The sequence below is a fragment of the Phacochoerus africanus genome, chromosome 8, assembly GCF_016906955.1.
Source record: "Phacochoerus africanus isolate WHEZ1 chromosome 8, ROS_Pafr_v1, whole genome shotgun sequence".
Classification (NCBI taxonomy): Eukaryota; Metazoa; Chordata; class Mammalia; order Artiodactyla; family Suidae; genus Phacochoerus; species Phacochoerus africanus.
In genome coordinates this window covers 76999261-77015164 of record NC_062551.1, presented here as the reverse complement: position 1 = coordinate 77015164, position 15904 = coordinate 76999261, and the positions used below count along the sequence as shown (strand labels likewise).

General features: G+C 52.9%; 1 protein-coding gene across 2 annotated transcripts in view; it reads left to right on the top strand.

The window, feature by feature from the left end:
• Positions 1-2316: 2316 nt before the first annotated feature.
• Positions 2317-15904, top strand: part of ALDH4A1 (aldehyde dehydrogenase 4 family member A1) — a 30391-nt gene continuing 16803 nt past the window's right edge. The window contains exons 1-3 of one of the 2 annotated variants that reach the window (XM_047792159.1): positions 2317-2432; positions 13011-13104; positions 13927-14019. In XM_047792159.1, the coding sequence (XP_047648115.1) occupies positions 2371-2432; positions 13011-13104; positions 13927-14019 (249 nt within the window). In that variant the 5' untranslated portion in view covers positions 2317-2370. Of the gene's footprint in view, positions 2433-9016; positions 9156-13010; positions 13105-13926; positions 14020-15904 lie in introns of those variants that run through there. The other variant, XM_047792158.1, reaches the window with a different exon arrangement.

The window sequence follows — 15904 nt, the reverse complement described above, 5'->3', positions numbered from 1 at the left end:
TTGATCGTGCTTTTTTTTTTTTTTTTTAATTTTTATTAAGGATAGGAATTCCCTTTGTGGCTCAGTGGTTAATGAACCCAACTAGGATCCATGAAGATGAGGGTTCGGATTCTGCATTGCTATGGCTGTGGCATAGGCCAGCAGCTGTAGCTCTGACTGGACCTCTAGCCTGGGACCTTGCATATGCTGCAGGTGCGGCCCTAAAAAGCAAAATAAATAAATAAGGGATAAAGTGGCGATGAGGGAGGGACAAGACAGAGGGCCACATAAAAACTGTAAAACAGTAATTAGCCAATTAGTGATCAAATACAGAAATGTCACATCACCTGTTATAGCTGCATCTCACAACGAAATCTTTGGAAGTAGTTAAAGCAGGAATTATCTTGCGCATCTTACCAAGGAGGACGAGTGAGCCACAGAGATCACAGACTGAATAACTGGCACAGGCTGGTTTGGAATTGAGGTCCTATTAATCACATTGACCCCATTTCTGAAACCGCCTCACAGTGTCCTTGAAAGGCCACCTCCCAGGCCCTGGATTTGACACCATCCAATGTTCTAGTTTCTTCTTGCTAATGGCTGAATTCAGGGAGACATTGGCCTGTGTGATCTGGGCTTCATGACTAGGGTTTTCTTTAAGGGTGAAGAAAAACGGCCACAACCAATCCCGATTTACTTTTACCATTGCTAAGACTTGCACTTGTTGTATAGTTGGTTCTATGAATCTGCAAGTTTTGCATCCTCGGATAGGGAGGGCTGACTGTACTGTGCCCTTTTCTGTAAGTGACTCCAGCAAAGCTGGATTTCGATATCTGTGAGGGCTCCTGGAACCAGTCTCCCGCAGACACTGAGGGACGATTGTTCTTTCCTTTTCCCCCTCCCCACTCTAAGTTCCCCAAAGTGCCTGAAAGAGTGTGACTTTCTGAAGAAAGAGGAGTAGCATGAAATAATGAGGGCATCCTAAGGTGGATATTATTACCCCCATTTTATAGACATGGAAACAGGCCCAGTAAGGTTATGTCTTTTGCCAATGACAGGGATAAACTACCATGAGCTTTGGAACTCTAATGACTCCTAAGCGGGTTCTGGGTACACTCTGCTGGAAAACATTTAAACAGATGCATTAGAAGAATGCATTAGAAAAACCATAACAGCACTTTAGGAATAGAATGGGCCCCTAAGATTCTGTTCTCAGGAAGACTTCAGAATCCCAGTTTTAAATAACGTTCATCACGGAAGTTCCCGTTGTGGCTCAGCGGTAAGGAGCCCGACCAGTATCCATGAGGATGCAGATTGGATCCCTGGCCTCGCTCAGTGGGTTAAGGATCCAGCGTTGCTGTGAGCGGTGGTGCAGGTCGTAGGTGCAGCTCCGATCCCACGTTGCTGTGGCTGTGGGGTAGTAGGCCGGCAGCTGCAGCTCTGATTAGACCCCTAGCCAGGGAACTTCCACATGCCTGGAGTGTAGCCATAAAAAAGACCTAAGTAAATAAATAAATAACGTTCATCAGGCAAACAACTTCTCCAAGAGAAAAATTGAAATTGTGCTCTAGGTTGCAAAAATAAAGGCTTTGAAGGACAGCCTGAGCATAGGATGGCTCGGGTTTTATCTTCTTTTGATCGTAATCTGCAACGAAGCAGGCCGATTTATCTAAGCTTTAGGCCACAGGAAGCTTTTTGGGTGGCCCCCGCTACAGGCCCGGAGGTGGAGGGCGGCTGGGTGCCAGCCAGGAAGCCAGAACTAGGGACAGCAGGCTCATTCCAGGGGCTGCAGCCTCTGAGTAGAGGCAGGGGGCTGGCTGCAGAGTGGCCTTGCAGGGTCAAGAGTCTATCGTCCACAAATCAAGGGCAGCTAGAGTGGTGGGGCCGGGACTCATGTAGCACCTGACCCACAGACCCGCGGTCCTTCCGCTCCGCCTCACACGTGCTCCATCCCCGCTTTTTCATTGGCTGTTTCAGCCCCTCTATCCCGGCCTAAGAAGGCTGCAACATGACCACACCTCTGATTGGTCCAGGAGCTCCCATGTGTCACTCTGATTGGTCGGTGGAGCTCACTCCCTCTGGCCCTCGGCCCTTTTGGAGGCGGGCTGGGTCAAACCATAAAGAGGGGAGGGGGAAATATGAACATTTCAAGGATTCTCTTTTGAGTTATTTTGTTATGTGTCATATAATCTTCTTTATAATGGCACTTAAAGAGAATTATTTTGTTAGTAAAAGGTAAATATATAGATATTTCTGTAGATCTCTACTTTGAGGACAGCCGGAGTGATCGGTTCCCCCCTATATTCGAAGTGGTGCGCTCCGGGCGGGGCCGCGCCTTCTCTCAGCTCCGGGGGCGAACGGTCCAGCGAGCAGCCGCGCCTTGAGCTCAAGATGCTGCTGTTGCTGCCCGCGCTCCGCCGTGCCCTGCTGGCTCGCCCCTGGAGGGCGGCCGGGTGAGTGAGCACCGGGCCTGGGGAAAACCCTAGCGGTACCTAATGGCCGAGGGTCCCGGGGAGGGGGGTGTCGCTGGGCGCATTCCGGTGCGGGACTCCCTCCCTGCTAGACCCTTGCCGGTTTTCCCAGGGGCTCTCCTCCGGCGGGTGACACTTCCTCAGGTGCCGTCCGACCGCTGCCTAGGCCTTCCTCCCACTGCGATCTCCCCGTCTCCCAAAGGCGGTCGCCTTCCTTCAACGAGGGGCATCCCCTTCCTGAGTCTTGCAGCGTGTTGGTGTGGCTCGGTGCTCTTGTGGCTCCCACGCGTAGAGTTTAGCCGCCAGTCACTCTTCTTTCTCCTGGTACTGGATCTTCGAAATTTGCACACGGCCGGAGTTCTGTGGCTTCCTCTGAGGGCACCTCTATTTTTAGCACACCCCGCTTCTTAGCTCCGCACCCTCTGTCTTACATTCAGGACCCATCTTCGGGCTTCTTTGTGTCCTTTCTCCGTCTACGAGCATTTCTATTTCTCGCTTTTCTTTTTCTCCTTTTTTTCAAGTCAAGTGTTGGGGAGAAAGAAAAGGAGACCTTTTGAGGTTTTTTTTCCTGATAGGTGGAATAATAATACTTACGGGGTGTGTATAGAATGCCAAACCTGTGCTAGGTCCTTGGGGCATGTGCCTTACTGTGATGGTGAATAAATGCGTTAGTACATGTAAAGTGCAGTGAACAGTACCTGGCACCTAGGCAGTGCCCAGTTACTATTAACCACGATCATTATTATCACTCATGTTTAACCTTCTCCTGGGTAGCTGTTATTCCAAATTACAGATGAAGAAACCCGGGTGTAGTTTCAGAGTGGAGCTGCCCTACAAATCCAGGTTTGCAAATCCCCACGCTGTGGAGTTGGGTTCCTGGACCCTTGCCCACTCAGTGATACCTGTTCTCAGAGCCTCTTTCTGCCCTTGGGCTTGAGGAGGATATGGGTAGAGCACAGATCCTGCCCCAGAGAGGCCCACAGACTGGTGAGGCTGCATGCACCCTTTTGGACCCGAGTTTCTGCTGGTCTCTGTTTCAGAGCTGGGCAGCTCCTGCCCCCAGTTTGCGTTTTGTTTGCCCGACCCCTAGGACTGTGGCCAGCCCTGTCTCTCCTGCTGGCTCAGCCATGCCCTTTCGGAGTTAATCAGTGTCCCAAGGGATGGTGCTGGGGTGCCCTGGGCATGGATGAGTTTTAGCAGGGCAGCATATTCTCTGGGGGTGGGGAGAGGTGGAAGGCAGGATAGAGAAGGGGACATGGAAGAGAAGGGCCCTTCCAAACCAAGACCAGGGGCCATGCTCACCAACGTGATCCCATTTGTAGGCTTCTCCCTGGACTCTGAGACTACCCCTCTCAGACACTAGATGAAAGCTGCCTAGATTCACGTGTTTACTGGTTACCCATGTGTGCAAGTGCTGTGCTAGACATTGCAGGGAGGGGTACCCAGGGGATTTGCTTGTGGATGGGGGCCCTCCAAGAGTTTTCAGTTTAATGGGGAAGAGAGCCTCAGGCAAAACAAACAAACAAACAAACAAACAAAACCCTCAAAAAACCCTCTAATATCTGGTAGAAAGAAATCCATATTCTGGAGAAAAAAAAAAAAACAAAAACAAAAACCCAAAACTCTGGAGTTTCCGTCGTGGCTCAGTGGAAATGAATCTGACCAGCATCCATGAGGATGCAGGTTCAATTCCTGGCCTCGCTCAGTGGGTTAAGGATCCGGAGTTGCTGGGGCTGTGGTGCAGAACAGCAGCTACAGCTCCAATTTGACTCCTAGCCTGGGAACCTCCATATGCTGTGGATGCGGCCCTAAAAAGACAAAAAACAAAAACAAAAAAACAAAACCACCTCCTAACAGCAATTGTTACCAAGCAATCAAGTACCATAGGCTTGGCACTGGGCTGATAAGCACTGTATTCTTACCATTTTATAGATGGGAAAATTACCTGCCCGTTAAGACAAATATAAGGCTGCCTCCAGACTCACACTCTTCATTACAAAACCTCCCGAGTGGAAAAAAGCATTTTGCAATCAGAGCATTTTGCAACCAGATCTGTCGGCTCAGGTTACCTCTTTGCATATAGCACTTGGCCTGATGCCCCAGTTTCCCAACCTCGGACTGTAGGCAATATGAACATTTGAGTCCGAAAGTCCTTTCTTGTGGGGGCTGCCTGTGTGTTGTGGGAGATTTAGCAGCACCCTGGGCTCTACCCACTAGAGGTCATAGCATCCCCTAGTCGTGACAAAAGAAAATTGTCTGCAGACATGGCCAATTGTCACCTGGGGGCAGGGTGGCAAAAATCTCTCCTGGCTGAGAGCCACGTTTTGGAATTTAGTCACTTGTCCATTTACAGATATTTACAACACACCTGTGTCTGCATTTATGGAGAAGCAATTTTAGGACATTTTTAGTGATCATCTCTACAGAGATTATGTTACATAAAACTTGAGTGCTGAGAAAAAACCATCTCTTAAGGAACTGGCATGGGTGACATCATGGAGTGTTTCCCTTTTTGCTTGGAGTGCCAGGAAGCGCAACTGATTTTTAAACATACTCTTGATTGTGCATCTTCTTTTTATTTAATAAGTATGTGTCCAAGGTAAACAGAGATAAGGCAAAAAGGGGATTATAAAACTCCCCTGGGCTCCCCCCACCCTCAGGTACGCCACTGCCATTGCTTTGATTTCTAGCCTTTTAACTGCCATTGCTTTGATTTCTAGCCTTTTAACGTTTCTTTAGAAAAACAACCTTAAAAATGAGCTCATCTGTAAATCCTTTTTGTAGCTTGCCTTTTCCTGCAGACTTATCTACCTCACCATATGCCCCCGGGGCCTAGAACTGTGCCTGGCATCTGCTAAGCCCTCTGCAAACATTTGGTGAATGAATGAACGATCCTGTGACTCCTTCCTGGTCAACAGAGATTTATCAAAACGGCTCTTGAGGAAAGTCATGACAAACACCTGGCCTTTACCGATGGCCCCGGGGATGGTCGCTAAGGGCAATGCTATCACTTACCCTTCACGTGGATTATTTGACGTAGCTCCCCTGCAGCCTGTGATGTGGCTGTTATCATCCCCACTTCACAGATTAAACAACTGAGGCCTGCGGAAGTTAAGGAAAACTCGTCCAAGGCTGTAAGCTGGTAAACACCAGACCTCTCAACCGACTGCCTTCCATCTCCTTTGCCCTGACCTTCCGTTTTCTGGATTTCATTACCTTATTTACACTGGACATTATCTAGGACATTCCAGGGGAGAGACACCGCCCGGGGCACTGCTTGGAGGAGTGAGAGAGCAGAGTTGGTCCAGGAAACAGTGGGAGGTACCAGCCCCCTCCCCCACCCCCACCCCCGCAGCACCAACAGTGCCCATCCGAGGGGCAGGCAGGCTGGGACAAGCATTGCATGGTTCTGAAATTGGGAAAATTAGTTGCCAGGTGGGCTGAGAGAAGTCCCAAGTGAGCAGGATTCCTGCAGGGGGATTCTAGCCTGCGGTTCCCCTGACATGGGTGGGGTGGGGCGGGGTGGGGTGGGGGTCGAGCTGGAGTTACCCCTGGACCCCAGCACCCAGCAGGATCTAATACAAGAGCAAGTAAGGGACAAAAATTAACATTTATTTTAAGCTTACTATGTGCCTGGGTTAGTCCTTTTATTTATTAAATTTATATATAAAGGGAGTTCCATGTGGCACAGTGAAAATGCACCCAAGTAGTATTCATGAGGATGCAGGTTTGATCCATGGCCTTGCTCAGTGGGTTAAGGATCCGGTGTTGCCGTGAGCTGTGCTGTAGGTCACAGATGTGGCTCGGATCCCAGGTTGCTGTGGCTGTGGCGTAGGCCGGCGGCCACAGCTCTGATTTGACCCCTAGCCTGGGAACTTCCTTCTGTCATGGGGGTAGCCCTTAAAAGCAAAACAAAAAAAAATTTGTGTATTAATATAAATATGGATCTTGGCTCTCACCTGGACTGTCCTCCCCTGGAACCCACGCTCACCTAGCACTTGCCAGGTCTGATCTCCTTTGGCCCTTCAGTGTTCTGTCTGTAAAATGGGGACAGTCCTGTTAACAGCCATGCAGCCCAAGGATTAGAGATGATGTGACAAGTGGCTTGCCGGGGGCCTGGGAGCCAGTGCGCGCTCTTTGAGTTGTTGAGTAAAAGAATAAGTAGAACAGGAGTTCCCGTCGTGGCTCAGTGGTTAACGAATCTGACTAGGAACGATGAGGTTGCAGGTTCGATCCCTGGCCTTGCTCAGTGGATTAAGGATCTAGCATTGCCATGAGCTGTGGTGTAGGTCGCAGAGGTGGCTTGGATCCCGAGTTGCTGTGGCTCTGGTGTAGGCCGGCAGCTGCAGCTCCAATTCGACCCCTAGCCTGGGAACCTCCATATGCGGCAGGAGCGGCTCAAGAAAATGGCAAAAAGACAAAAAAAAAAAAAAAGAACATATCATGATCATAATACTGGCTTCTAAAGTTGCAGAAATCCTCATTCAGGCAGCAGCAGCACCGGGACACACACCTGGGGGTACCTGTTTCTGGTGCCCAGCACCTGGCGTGGCACATAGTAGGTGCTGAACAATTGCTGTTGGGATGGCCCACAGGGCAGCCTGGGTTAGATCCTGGTTCCACCTCAGCCACTTTGTGGCCCTGGGCAGGTTACTCAACCTCTCTGTGCTGCCTCTTGTTCCCATGTGGAAAAGAAAGACAATAGTCACCACCTTGCAGAAATGTCTTGGAGATTAAATGAATTTGTACATGAAACCATTTTTTTTTTTTTGTCTTTTTGCTATTTCTTTGGGCCGCTTCCGCGGCATATGGAGGTTCCCAGGCTAGGGGTCGTATCGGAGCTGTAGCCGCTGGCCTACGCCAGAGCCACAGCAATGCGGGATCTGAGCCACGTCTGCAACCTACACCACAGCTCACGGCAACGCCGGATCCTTAACCCACTGAGCAAGGGCAGGGACCGAACCCGCAACCTCATGGTTCCTAGTCAGATTCGCTAACCACTGAGCCACGACGGGAACTCCTGTACACGAAACCATTTTGAAGAGTGTCTGGTACCTCGAAAACTAAATAGAGGTTGCTTCAAGCATCTTTTTTCTTACTTTCTTTTTCGGCTTCCCTATGGCATATGGAGTTCCTGGGCCAGGGATCTGATCCAAGTCGCAGTTGCAACCCACACCACAGCTGTGACAACACTGGATTCTTAACCCACTGTGCCAGGCCAGGGATTAAACCTGCACCCCAGCCCTGCAGAGAATCTGCCTGTCCTGTTGTGCCACTGCAGGCACTCCACTTCAAGCATCTCAGTCAATGAAATCAGGCAAAGAAAGCCCTGGGCTGAGCTGGCAGGGCTGGTGGATGGCCTCGTGACCTTGGCCAAGCCCCTGCCCCCCTAGGGGGCCTCTTGGCACAGGTGGGAAGTGAGGAGGTGCTGGCTGGAGGGTGAGGAGGAAGGACCCACCCTGTCAGTGACTGTGGGTCACGCAGATGCTCCACCTGCTTCTGCCAAAATTTATCCCCTGAGTGAGGATCCTTGGGTTCAGACTCTGCTCTGTTACTCCACGAGCTGTGACCACTGGCCTTTCACCTCTGAATCTCAGTTTCCTCCCCTGTAAAATGGACCTAATAATCGTTCAGAGGTTAATACATGTGTAAGGTGGATTCAGTGAGATAATCACTTAGCACCCTGCTGCCAGGCGTGCTGTAAACTTCAGAAAAGTTCCTTGATGTTCTCTGGAGCAGCTCCTCCTGGGCTTCCGTGCCCCTCCCTTCTGGTCCTGCCCCGGGCTCTGTACTTTCTCCCTGCTCACCTCCACTGCTGGCCCCTTATCTCAGTGATAAGGAGGATTGGTCTTATCAGGTCCCAGATAACAGCCTGAAAAGCCCAGAAGCTGAATGAAGCAAGGACAGTTTCCCTTCTGCTCCTCTCCTTGGCCTTGGCTGCCCCTGACCCCGGCCACTGGGGGCATGGGAGTCCAGTCCTGGGGACCTGGTGTCTGCTTGTGTGTTAATTGTTCTAAAGGCGTGGCTCTGATGCTGACGGTGGTCCAGCCAGTGTGTGAGCAGAATGGACACAGGCTGGCTGAGGGGGGCTTAGGGCCCGGTGGGAGCACAGTCAAGAGTCATGAGGGATGTCCCCCATGAGATGATCCGATAGGGGTCCTACCAGGGCAGTGCCAGGCTGGTATCCCTGAAGAGGGGTCAGCAGAAAAGGGTGGCCGATGAGGTGGGAGGGGGTGGGGGTGATGGGCAGAGTCTGGAGGCCTCCGTAAGGATTCTGATTCTTTATCTTAGAAGAAATGAGAAGCTGCTGCGTAGTTTTGAGCCGAGTGCTTACCCTGTGTCTCTCTGTGTGATGATCATGTTTTCACATTAAAGCTGTACCTCCTGGATGGGGTTTGGAGAGGAGCACAGGGTCAGTGGTGCTGGAATGGCTGTTGCAGTCATCTAGGCAAAAGCTGAGGGTGCCTGGGGCCAGGATGGAGGCTGAGGGGCCACCCACCTGGGAGTTCAGCACCACCCGTTTCCCCTCAGTGTCCCCCTCTGCAAATTTCAGAGCTCACATCGGCTGGCCCACAGCTCCATGCAGCCCTGACATCGCCTGTTGCAGATGTTTTGGCGTTGCAGCCTTTTTAGCTCAGATCCTGGTACCTGCAGAGGATGGGGAGGAGCAGCTGGGGTCTCAGGCTCAGGCCCCAAAGTCCCCAGGTGAGTGGACGGGGTGCTGCAGGTTGTTAGGAGAAACGGAGTCAACTTCAGACTCTGTTTTATGCCTCCTCCCTGAAGTGGGTGGGTTGGAGTCACCTCTGCATCCTGGAGCCAGGCACCTGCTGGGTGGGATGAACACACAGCTGAACCATTCAACCTCATCCAAGCTGTTGCTGCATCCTTGCCACGTGGGGTTGGTGTGTGCTGAATGAATGAGTGAGTGAGTGAATGAATGAATGAGGAATACAGTCCTGCCTAGAAGGGCCTCCCAGGTCCTCGTAGAGGCCCCTAGTCCTGTGAGCAATTCACTTTGTCTTCTGCTGAGTCAGTGGGAGGGTGCTTATATTATCCCAAAGGGCCCATGAGCCAAAAAATAATTGTCAGGCAACCCTGGGTTATTATTGGCTGTAGTTGACTTCGGCTGATCTTGGAAGTTGTCTCTGTTTCCCAAGTCACATTCGGACCGATGGATAGCGGGGGCCAGGGCCTGGAGACTCTCCAGGCAGAGAGAAAGCCAGGGGGGCGGGTGATCCTCAGGTCAGAGTGGGCCTCTGCCCTGGGGAAGGGAGAGGGAGACCTCTAGGACTTTGGTTTCTGTCACTGCCCGGGAGGGAAGAGGGACAGGAGGGCTGGTGGCTGTTCCCTCTTGAGCATCTGGGAGGGACACGGGGCTGAGTTTATTCCAGCAGGGTTTGTTGAGCCCCTGGGCTAACCCTTGATCCTTGGGGTGTCCAGGAACCAGTTTGCCTTTGAAATCCCGGCCTGCTGGATTAAACCTTCTGTAAGATCTTTACAGTTTTCTAAGGGAAGCCTAAGAGCAGGAGGGGTGAGAAACAGGCCTTCAGGGTTTGTGCGGAGGTCTCAGGTGTGAGGGTTCATCTGAGATATGTCTGCTTCCTGGGCCTGGGCTTTTTACACCTGCCGGACCTGGGGTCCAGAGAGGGTGTGGGCAGCCCAGCTCCTGGCTCGCAGCCCACCTCTCTCCTGGCTTGAAGAGGACATGCTGGTGTCTTGTTCACTGATTTGTGGCAGAGTGCTGCTACCAAGGCCCAGAAAGAGGTGTTTGGAACCTTCCAGATGGCGGGGAGTGGGGAGGGGGAGGTAGACGCTGGGCTGTTGAGTCCAGCGACCACTGGAATTTTCTGGCCTGGCCATTCTTCCCCCCTGCAGTGGGGGGACGGGGGCCGTGTGTGTTTTCGTTTATTGAGCACACCTAGAGTTCTTTTCTTTTTGGCTGCCCTGTGGCATATGGAGCTCCTGGGCCAGGGATCAGATCCCATCTGCAGTCGCCACCTAAGGCGCAAGCTGCAAGCAACTCTGCATCCTTCACCCACTGTGCCAGGCTAGGGATCGAACCTGCATCCCAGCGCCCCCAAGATGCGGCAGCGGGAACTCCAGCATCCCTATAGTTTTGCATTGTCATCTCTTCCAATCTCCAGAGTAACCCCATGGGATGTGTGTTGCGTGCTGCCCTGAGGAAACCAGCCCCTAGTCTTGAGTCTTGCTCGAAATCGCCTGGCTCTGCTAGAGGCTGAACTCGCCCAGGTTCCTTAGGGTGGGGAGGGTGGGGCTGAGGAATGCGCCTGCTTCCTTGGCTTCCTTGGGTGTGGGTGCCGCTGGGGGTGGAGGTGTGGGGAGTGGAGGGAGAACCCCCCCCCCAGGCTCACTTTGCCCTCGGGGGTCCTGCCTTCCTTCCCCCCCTCCTCCCCCACCCACCACCCCCTCCGCTGCATGGGCCCCTTTCTGATCTTCCTGACGCAGGCTTCTGGCTCTGGGCCTTTGCGCTTGCTCAGCGCTCTGCTGGGACCGCTCTTCCCAGCAATTCTCAGACCTCCCCCAGGCCTCCGGCAAGGGTCACCTCCTCGGAGAAGCCCTCCCTGACTACCCCTGAAGCAGCCCTGCCCTTCCCCTTCTGTCCTCATTTTCTTGTCCCCTCTGTCCCCCTGGAGGTCAGCTGTGCCCAACCAGAGGCCTTGCTGTCTTGGTCACCACTGTGTCCCCAGAGATGGCACCGGTGCTCAGTAGCCTTATAGAAACAGCGAAGGCCCCACGGCCCCCGGTTTTGGGTCCTTCCCCCAGGCCTCCCAGGCCGGGTCTTCAAGCCCCAGACCCCTTTTCAGTGGGAAGAACAAAAGTGCCCAGACGCGTGTAGCCAGGCCATTTGGTTCTGTTGGACACAAGCAACCCCAGCTGCAGATGAGGCCCCTGGAGGCCAGGATGAAATGAGGCAGAACAGCCCCGCTTCGTACTTTTGCCCAAGCACAGAGGTCACCGTGCCACCCCCAAAGTACCATTCCCCTGCCCCCCCTTGCCAAATGAGGAATGGCTACTTTTTCACCCGTAGACTCGCCTTGCGTGCCGACAGCCTTCAATACAGGGCAGACCCCCAGCTTCCTTAACCCCCAACCACCCGCCCATAACCCCAATCCTATGACAGCTTCTTTTGAACAACCTCATCCCATGAGGCCCTCAGGTCCCCCAGGGGCGCATCCCCCCTCTCGCAGTGACCGGTAACCCGACTCATCCACCCGCAGGAGTGTTTCTCCTGGGCTCTGCCTGCGGGGTGATGACCCCAGAGGGGGATAGATCTGAATTTTTCTGGACTCAAATCCAGGCTTTTCTTGGTCTTTTTGTCTTTTTAGGGCTGTATCTGCGGCATATGGGCATATGGAGGTTCCCAGGCTAGGGGTCGAATCAGAGCTGTAGCTGCCAGCCTGCACCACAGCCACAGCAATGCCAGATCCGAGCTGCATCTTTGACCTACGCCACAGCTCACGGCAACACCAGATCCTTAACCCACTGAGCAAGGCCAGGGATCGAACCTGCAACCTCATGATTCCTAGTCAGATGTGTTTCCACTGCGCCACAACAGGAATGCCTTTTTTTTTTTTTTTTTTCCGAAATTCAGGCTTTTTTTTTTTTTTTTTATAATTTTTTTATTTTCCCACCTTGATCTTGATCTGGAACTAGTTTGTTTCCTTTTAGGACCTAAATTACCTTGTTTCTATCATGGGCCCACTGGTGGGCCCTTTGGATGCCACAATTGCATTATCAAGTCTGTGGTGCCCCATGGGCACTAGGTGGCCTTTGTCATCATTAATGTCCTTGGTAGAGATGGGGACACTGAGGCCTGGAGGAGAAGTCCCACCACCAGGGCCCCAGCTGTGGAATGACACCTTGGGACGCCCAGACACTTTAGGGGTGGTGGCCACTAATCAGTGAGGTCTTATGGGTCAAGGTTGAATAGGGTCTCCAGGGAGTCCTTGGAGCTCTTTCCCCAGGAATCAGACTCTGAACCCCACAGCAGCCCTCTCTGTTGGCCCTTAACTGAGCTCAGGGCACTCCTCCAAGTTCACGGCCCACCTCTTGGACATTCCTGCCCACCTGGAGCTCAGCTCTCTGTGCCAAGGAAATCTTAGCTGGTTCACAGTCTGATGAGACCGAACTCTGGAATGTGCTGTTTTTTCTGCTTAGAGAAGGAGGCGACCTGGGTCTGTGTGGGAGGAAGTCTGCATCATGGGGAAAATAAACCCTCGCTTCGTGCAAAACACTAAGCCATGGTTTTGCACCCTTGAATTTAAACTTCAAGCATCCATGTGAGTTTCTGTGATTATTCTCACTTAGTAGTGAAATGGGCTCAGAGGAGGCAGGTCACATGACCAAGGACACACGGTGGCAAGACCTGAACTTGAACTTGGGTTTTGGACTCCAAGGCTGGTTCTCGTCCCCCTGTTCTATAGTTGCTCTGGATTTCAAGATTCCGGGCCAGTCCAGGACCCCTGTCAGAAACAGGGGCTGGGACTGGCGGTGGCTGCTGCTGACCTGTCCACCTCTGTTCCTGCCCTTGGTCCCCAGGCTGTGTTGGAAGCACATTTCGTCCTTGGAGGTGGCCAATGAGCCGGTCTTGGCATTCACGCAGGGCAGCCCCGAGCGAGACGCGCTGCAGAAGGTAACGGTAGCGGGGTGGGCACCCGGCGGTGGCGGGCCTGGAGCAGAAACAGCCTTCAGCAACGCCTAAGCTGCCTCTCCCCATCCCGTCCCTGCTCCCAGCCCCGAAGGGAACCTGGAATCTGGGGAGAGCCGTGCGTCTGGAGGGTGGAGGATCTGGGAGCAGCGGGGTGGCACCCTGGGCCTCTTTGGGGCCCCAGGTCAGGGGTCATAGGTCCACAGATGTTTGATGCTTAAAAACACTTTTCTGTGAATCTCCAGTATTTAAAAATTGTGAGAGTTCACCGAAATTTCAGATGTAGTTTTTGTGTTTGTTTCTTTTTCTTTTTAAGGCTGCACCTGTGGCACATGGACGTTCCCAGGCTAGGGGTCAAATTGGAGCTCAGTTGCCAGCCTATACTGCAGCAATGCAAGGATCCGAGCCACATCTGTGACCTATACCTTAGCTCATGGCAATACCAGATGCGTAACCCACTGAGCAAGGCCAGGGATCGAACCGACATCCTCATGGATACTAGTTGGATTTTTAACCCATTGAACCACAACAGGAACTCCTATCAGATGGTTTTTAAATATTTTCTCTAATGAGAAGACCTGGCCACACAGGCCTTACTGTCCTGCAGGCCAGGAAGTGAGGGTGCATGTGGGGGGAGCGCTGAGTCCTGCTGTCTCCCCAGGGGACGCACCGTCTCTGCCCACAGACCCAGCCCCCTTCTCATTTCTCTTCCTGCCTGGTCACCTGCATTTGCAGACTCTGCCTCTGGGTTTAGGCAGGGAGCAGAGGGCAAGGAAGCGCTCGTGTGACCTCTTGTCCTCTCCCCAGGCCTTGAAGGAGCTGAAGGGCCGGATGGAAGCCATCCCGTGTGTGGTGGGGGACGAGGAGGTGTGGACCTCGGACGTGCGGTACCAGGTGTCGGTAAGTGCCGTGGGCAGGCTGGGCTTGGCCGCGCTTCTGAGTCTGGGCCTGGGTCTCGGGCAGCATTTAAACATGTAATGCCAGGTCTCCGTCTCCATAGGGGCTTGGAGTCCACTCCCAGATTTTGAATTCTGGGCACCGGTGTAAAACTTCCAAAGGCAGTCTTGGGGGCTCTCATAGAGTAAACAGACCACCTCACGGCCACAGCAAGGGACAAAGAGGGATGGGGCCTCTGCCTGGGGTTGGACCCAGGGGTTCACTCTCAGGCCACCTGCTGGGGAAGCCCCCATCCAGCCGTGAGTCCTGGGGGCTGCAGTGCTTCCCCTTGTTATGGCCATGACAAATTTAGCCCAGAGAGGCTTAAAGCAAATACCCACCTTGGCTGCGAACAAAAGCAAAGCGTGTGTGTGTGTGTGTGTGTGTGTGTGTGTGTGTGCGCGCGCGCGCGCATATGTGCATGTGTGTGTATGTTTTGATGTTATGGATATATATGGAGTTTCCAGCTTTGCAACCAGTTGCAAAGTAAATGCCACTGTATGTAAGTGAGGTGGTTTACTTTATGGCATTATTATATTTTTTTGGCCGAGTCTGTTATTATATATTTTTTGGCCATGTCTGTGGCATGTGGAAGTTCCCAGGCCAGGGACTGAAACCGTGCCACAGCAGCAACCCGAGCTGCTGCAACACTGGTTCCTTAACCCACTGAGCCACCAAGGAATTCCTCTCTATGGGATTATTAGCTAGAAATCTTTTAAAGTTGAAAGACCGCTTCCAAAATAATGCCTGTAGCTCTTTCCAGGAAGGTAATTGTGGATCATGATAATAAAACCCAGCCAGAGTTCCCATCGTGGCTCAATGGAAACGAATCTGACTTGTATCCATGAGGACACAGGTTCGATCCCTGGCCTCTCTTCGTGAGTTAAGGATCTGGTGTTGCCGTGAACTGTGGTGGAGGTCGCAGAGGTGGCTCAGATTTGGTGCTGCTGTGGCTGTGGTATAGGCCAGAAGCTACAGTTCCAATTAGATCCCTAGCCTGGAAACCTCCATATGCCATGGGTGTGGCCCTAAAAACCAAAAAAAAAAAAAAAAAAATACCCGAAAACAGGAGAACTCCAGGTGGTGAGAGGGGCTGGAGAGGCGGAGGCTGCTTGAGACATGGTGGTCCCCAGGCCTCTGGAAGTTGAACCCAGGGATGAGGATCAGCAGAGGTGTCGGCAGGTGCAGGGTCATCGGGAGGAGGCTCAGTGAGCTGCAAGGCGGGGAGGAAGCCAGGGAGGTCAGAGGAGTCGGGCACAGTTCTTGTTGCTTGTGGTTAAGAGCCTCTTCCGAGGCCTGAGAGCCCAGGCAAGCCAGGCAGGGGGTGGAGGAGGTGAGACTTTCCAAGAAAGCCCATTGCTTCTTAGCAGGCTCTCTGATTTCAGGATAGCAGAGGGATTAAGAGCTCAGCAGGAGGTGTGAGTGTGGACGGAAGTGTGCGGAGGGCCAGGTGCCCATGGGCAGCCAGGGAGCTGGGTAGCGAAGGTGGGGAAGGGCTGTGATGAGGCACCCACAGCAGGTGGGTGGCTGGGGGAAGGTGTCGTGCAGGAAATGGTAGGAACAGCTTGGAACGAAGCCCTGGGGATTCCACCCGAGGTGGAGGGGTCTCCTGTGGGGGGCGGGAGGTCTACCCAAATGCCCCACGCGGTACACCGGGGCAGCCTTTGAAAGTGTGTGAGGCTGCTTCCTGGGGATGCTGGGCCCAGGGGTGGATAGCTGATCCCAGCTGGGCCAGTTGGAAGTACCTGCCCTGGGAACTTGGAACTGACGTCTTTCTGTGCCAGGCTGTGAGCCGTGGGGAGGGCATCTTCTGCCTCCGAGGACCCGAGAAACTGAGGAAGTGGCTCTG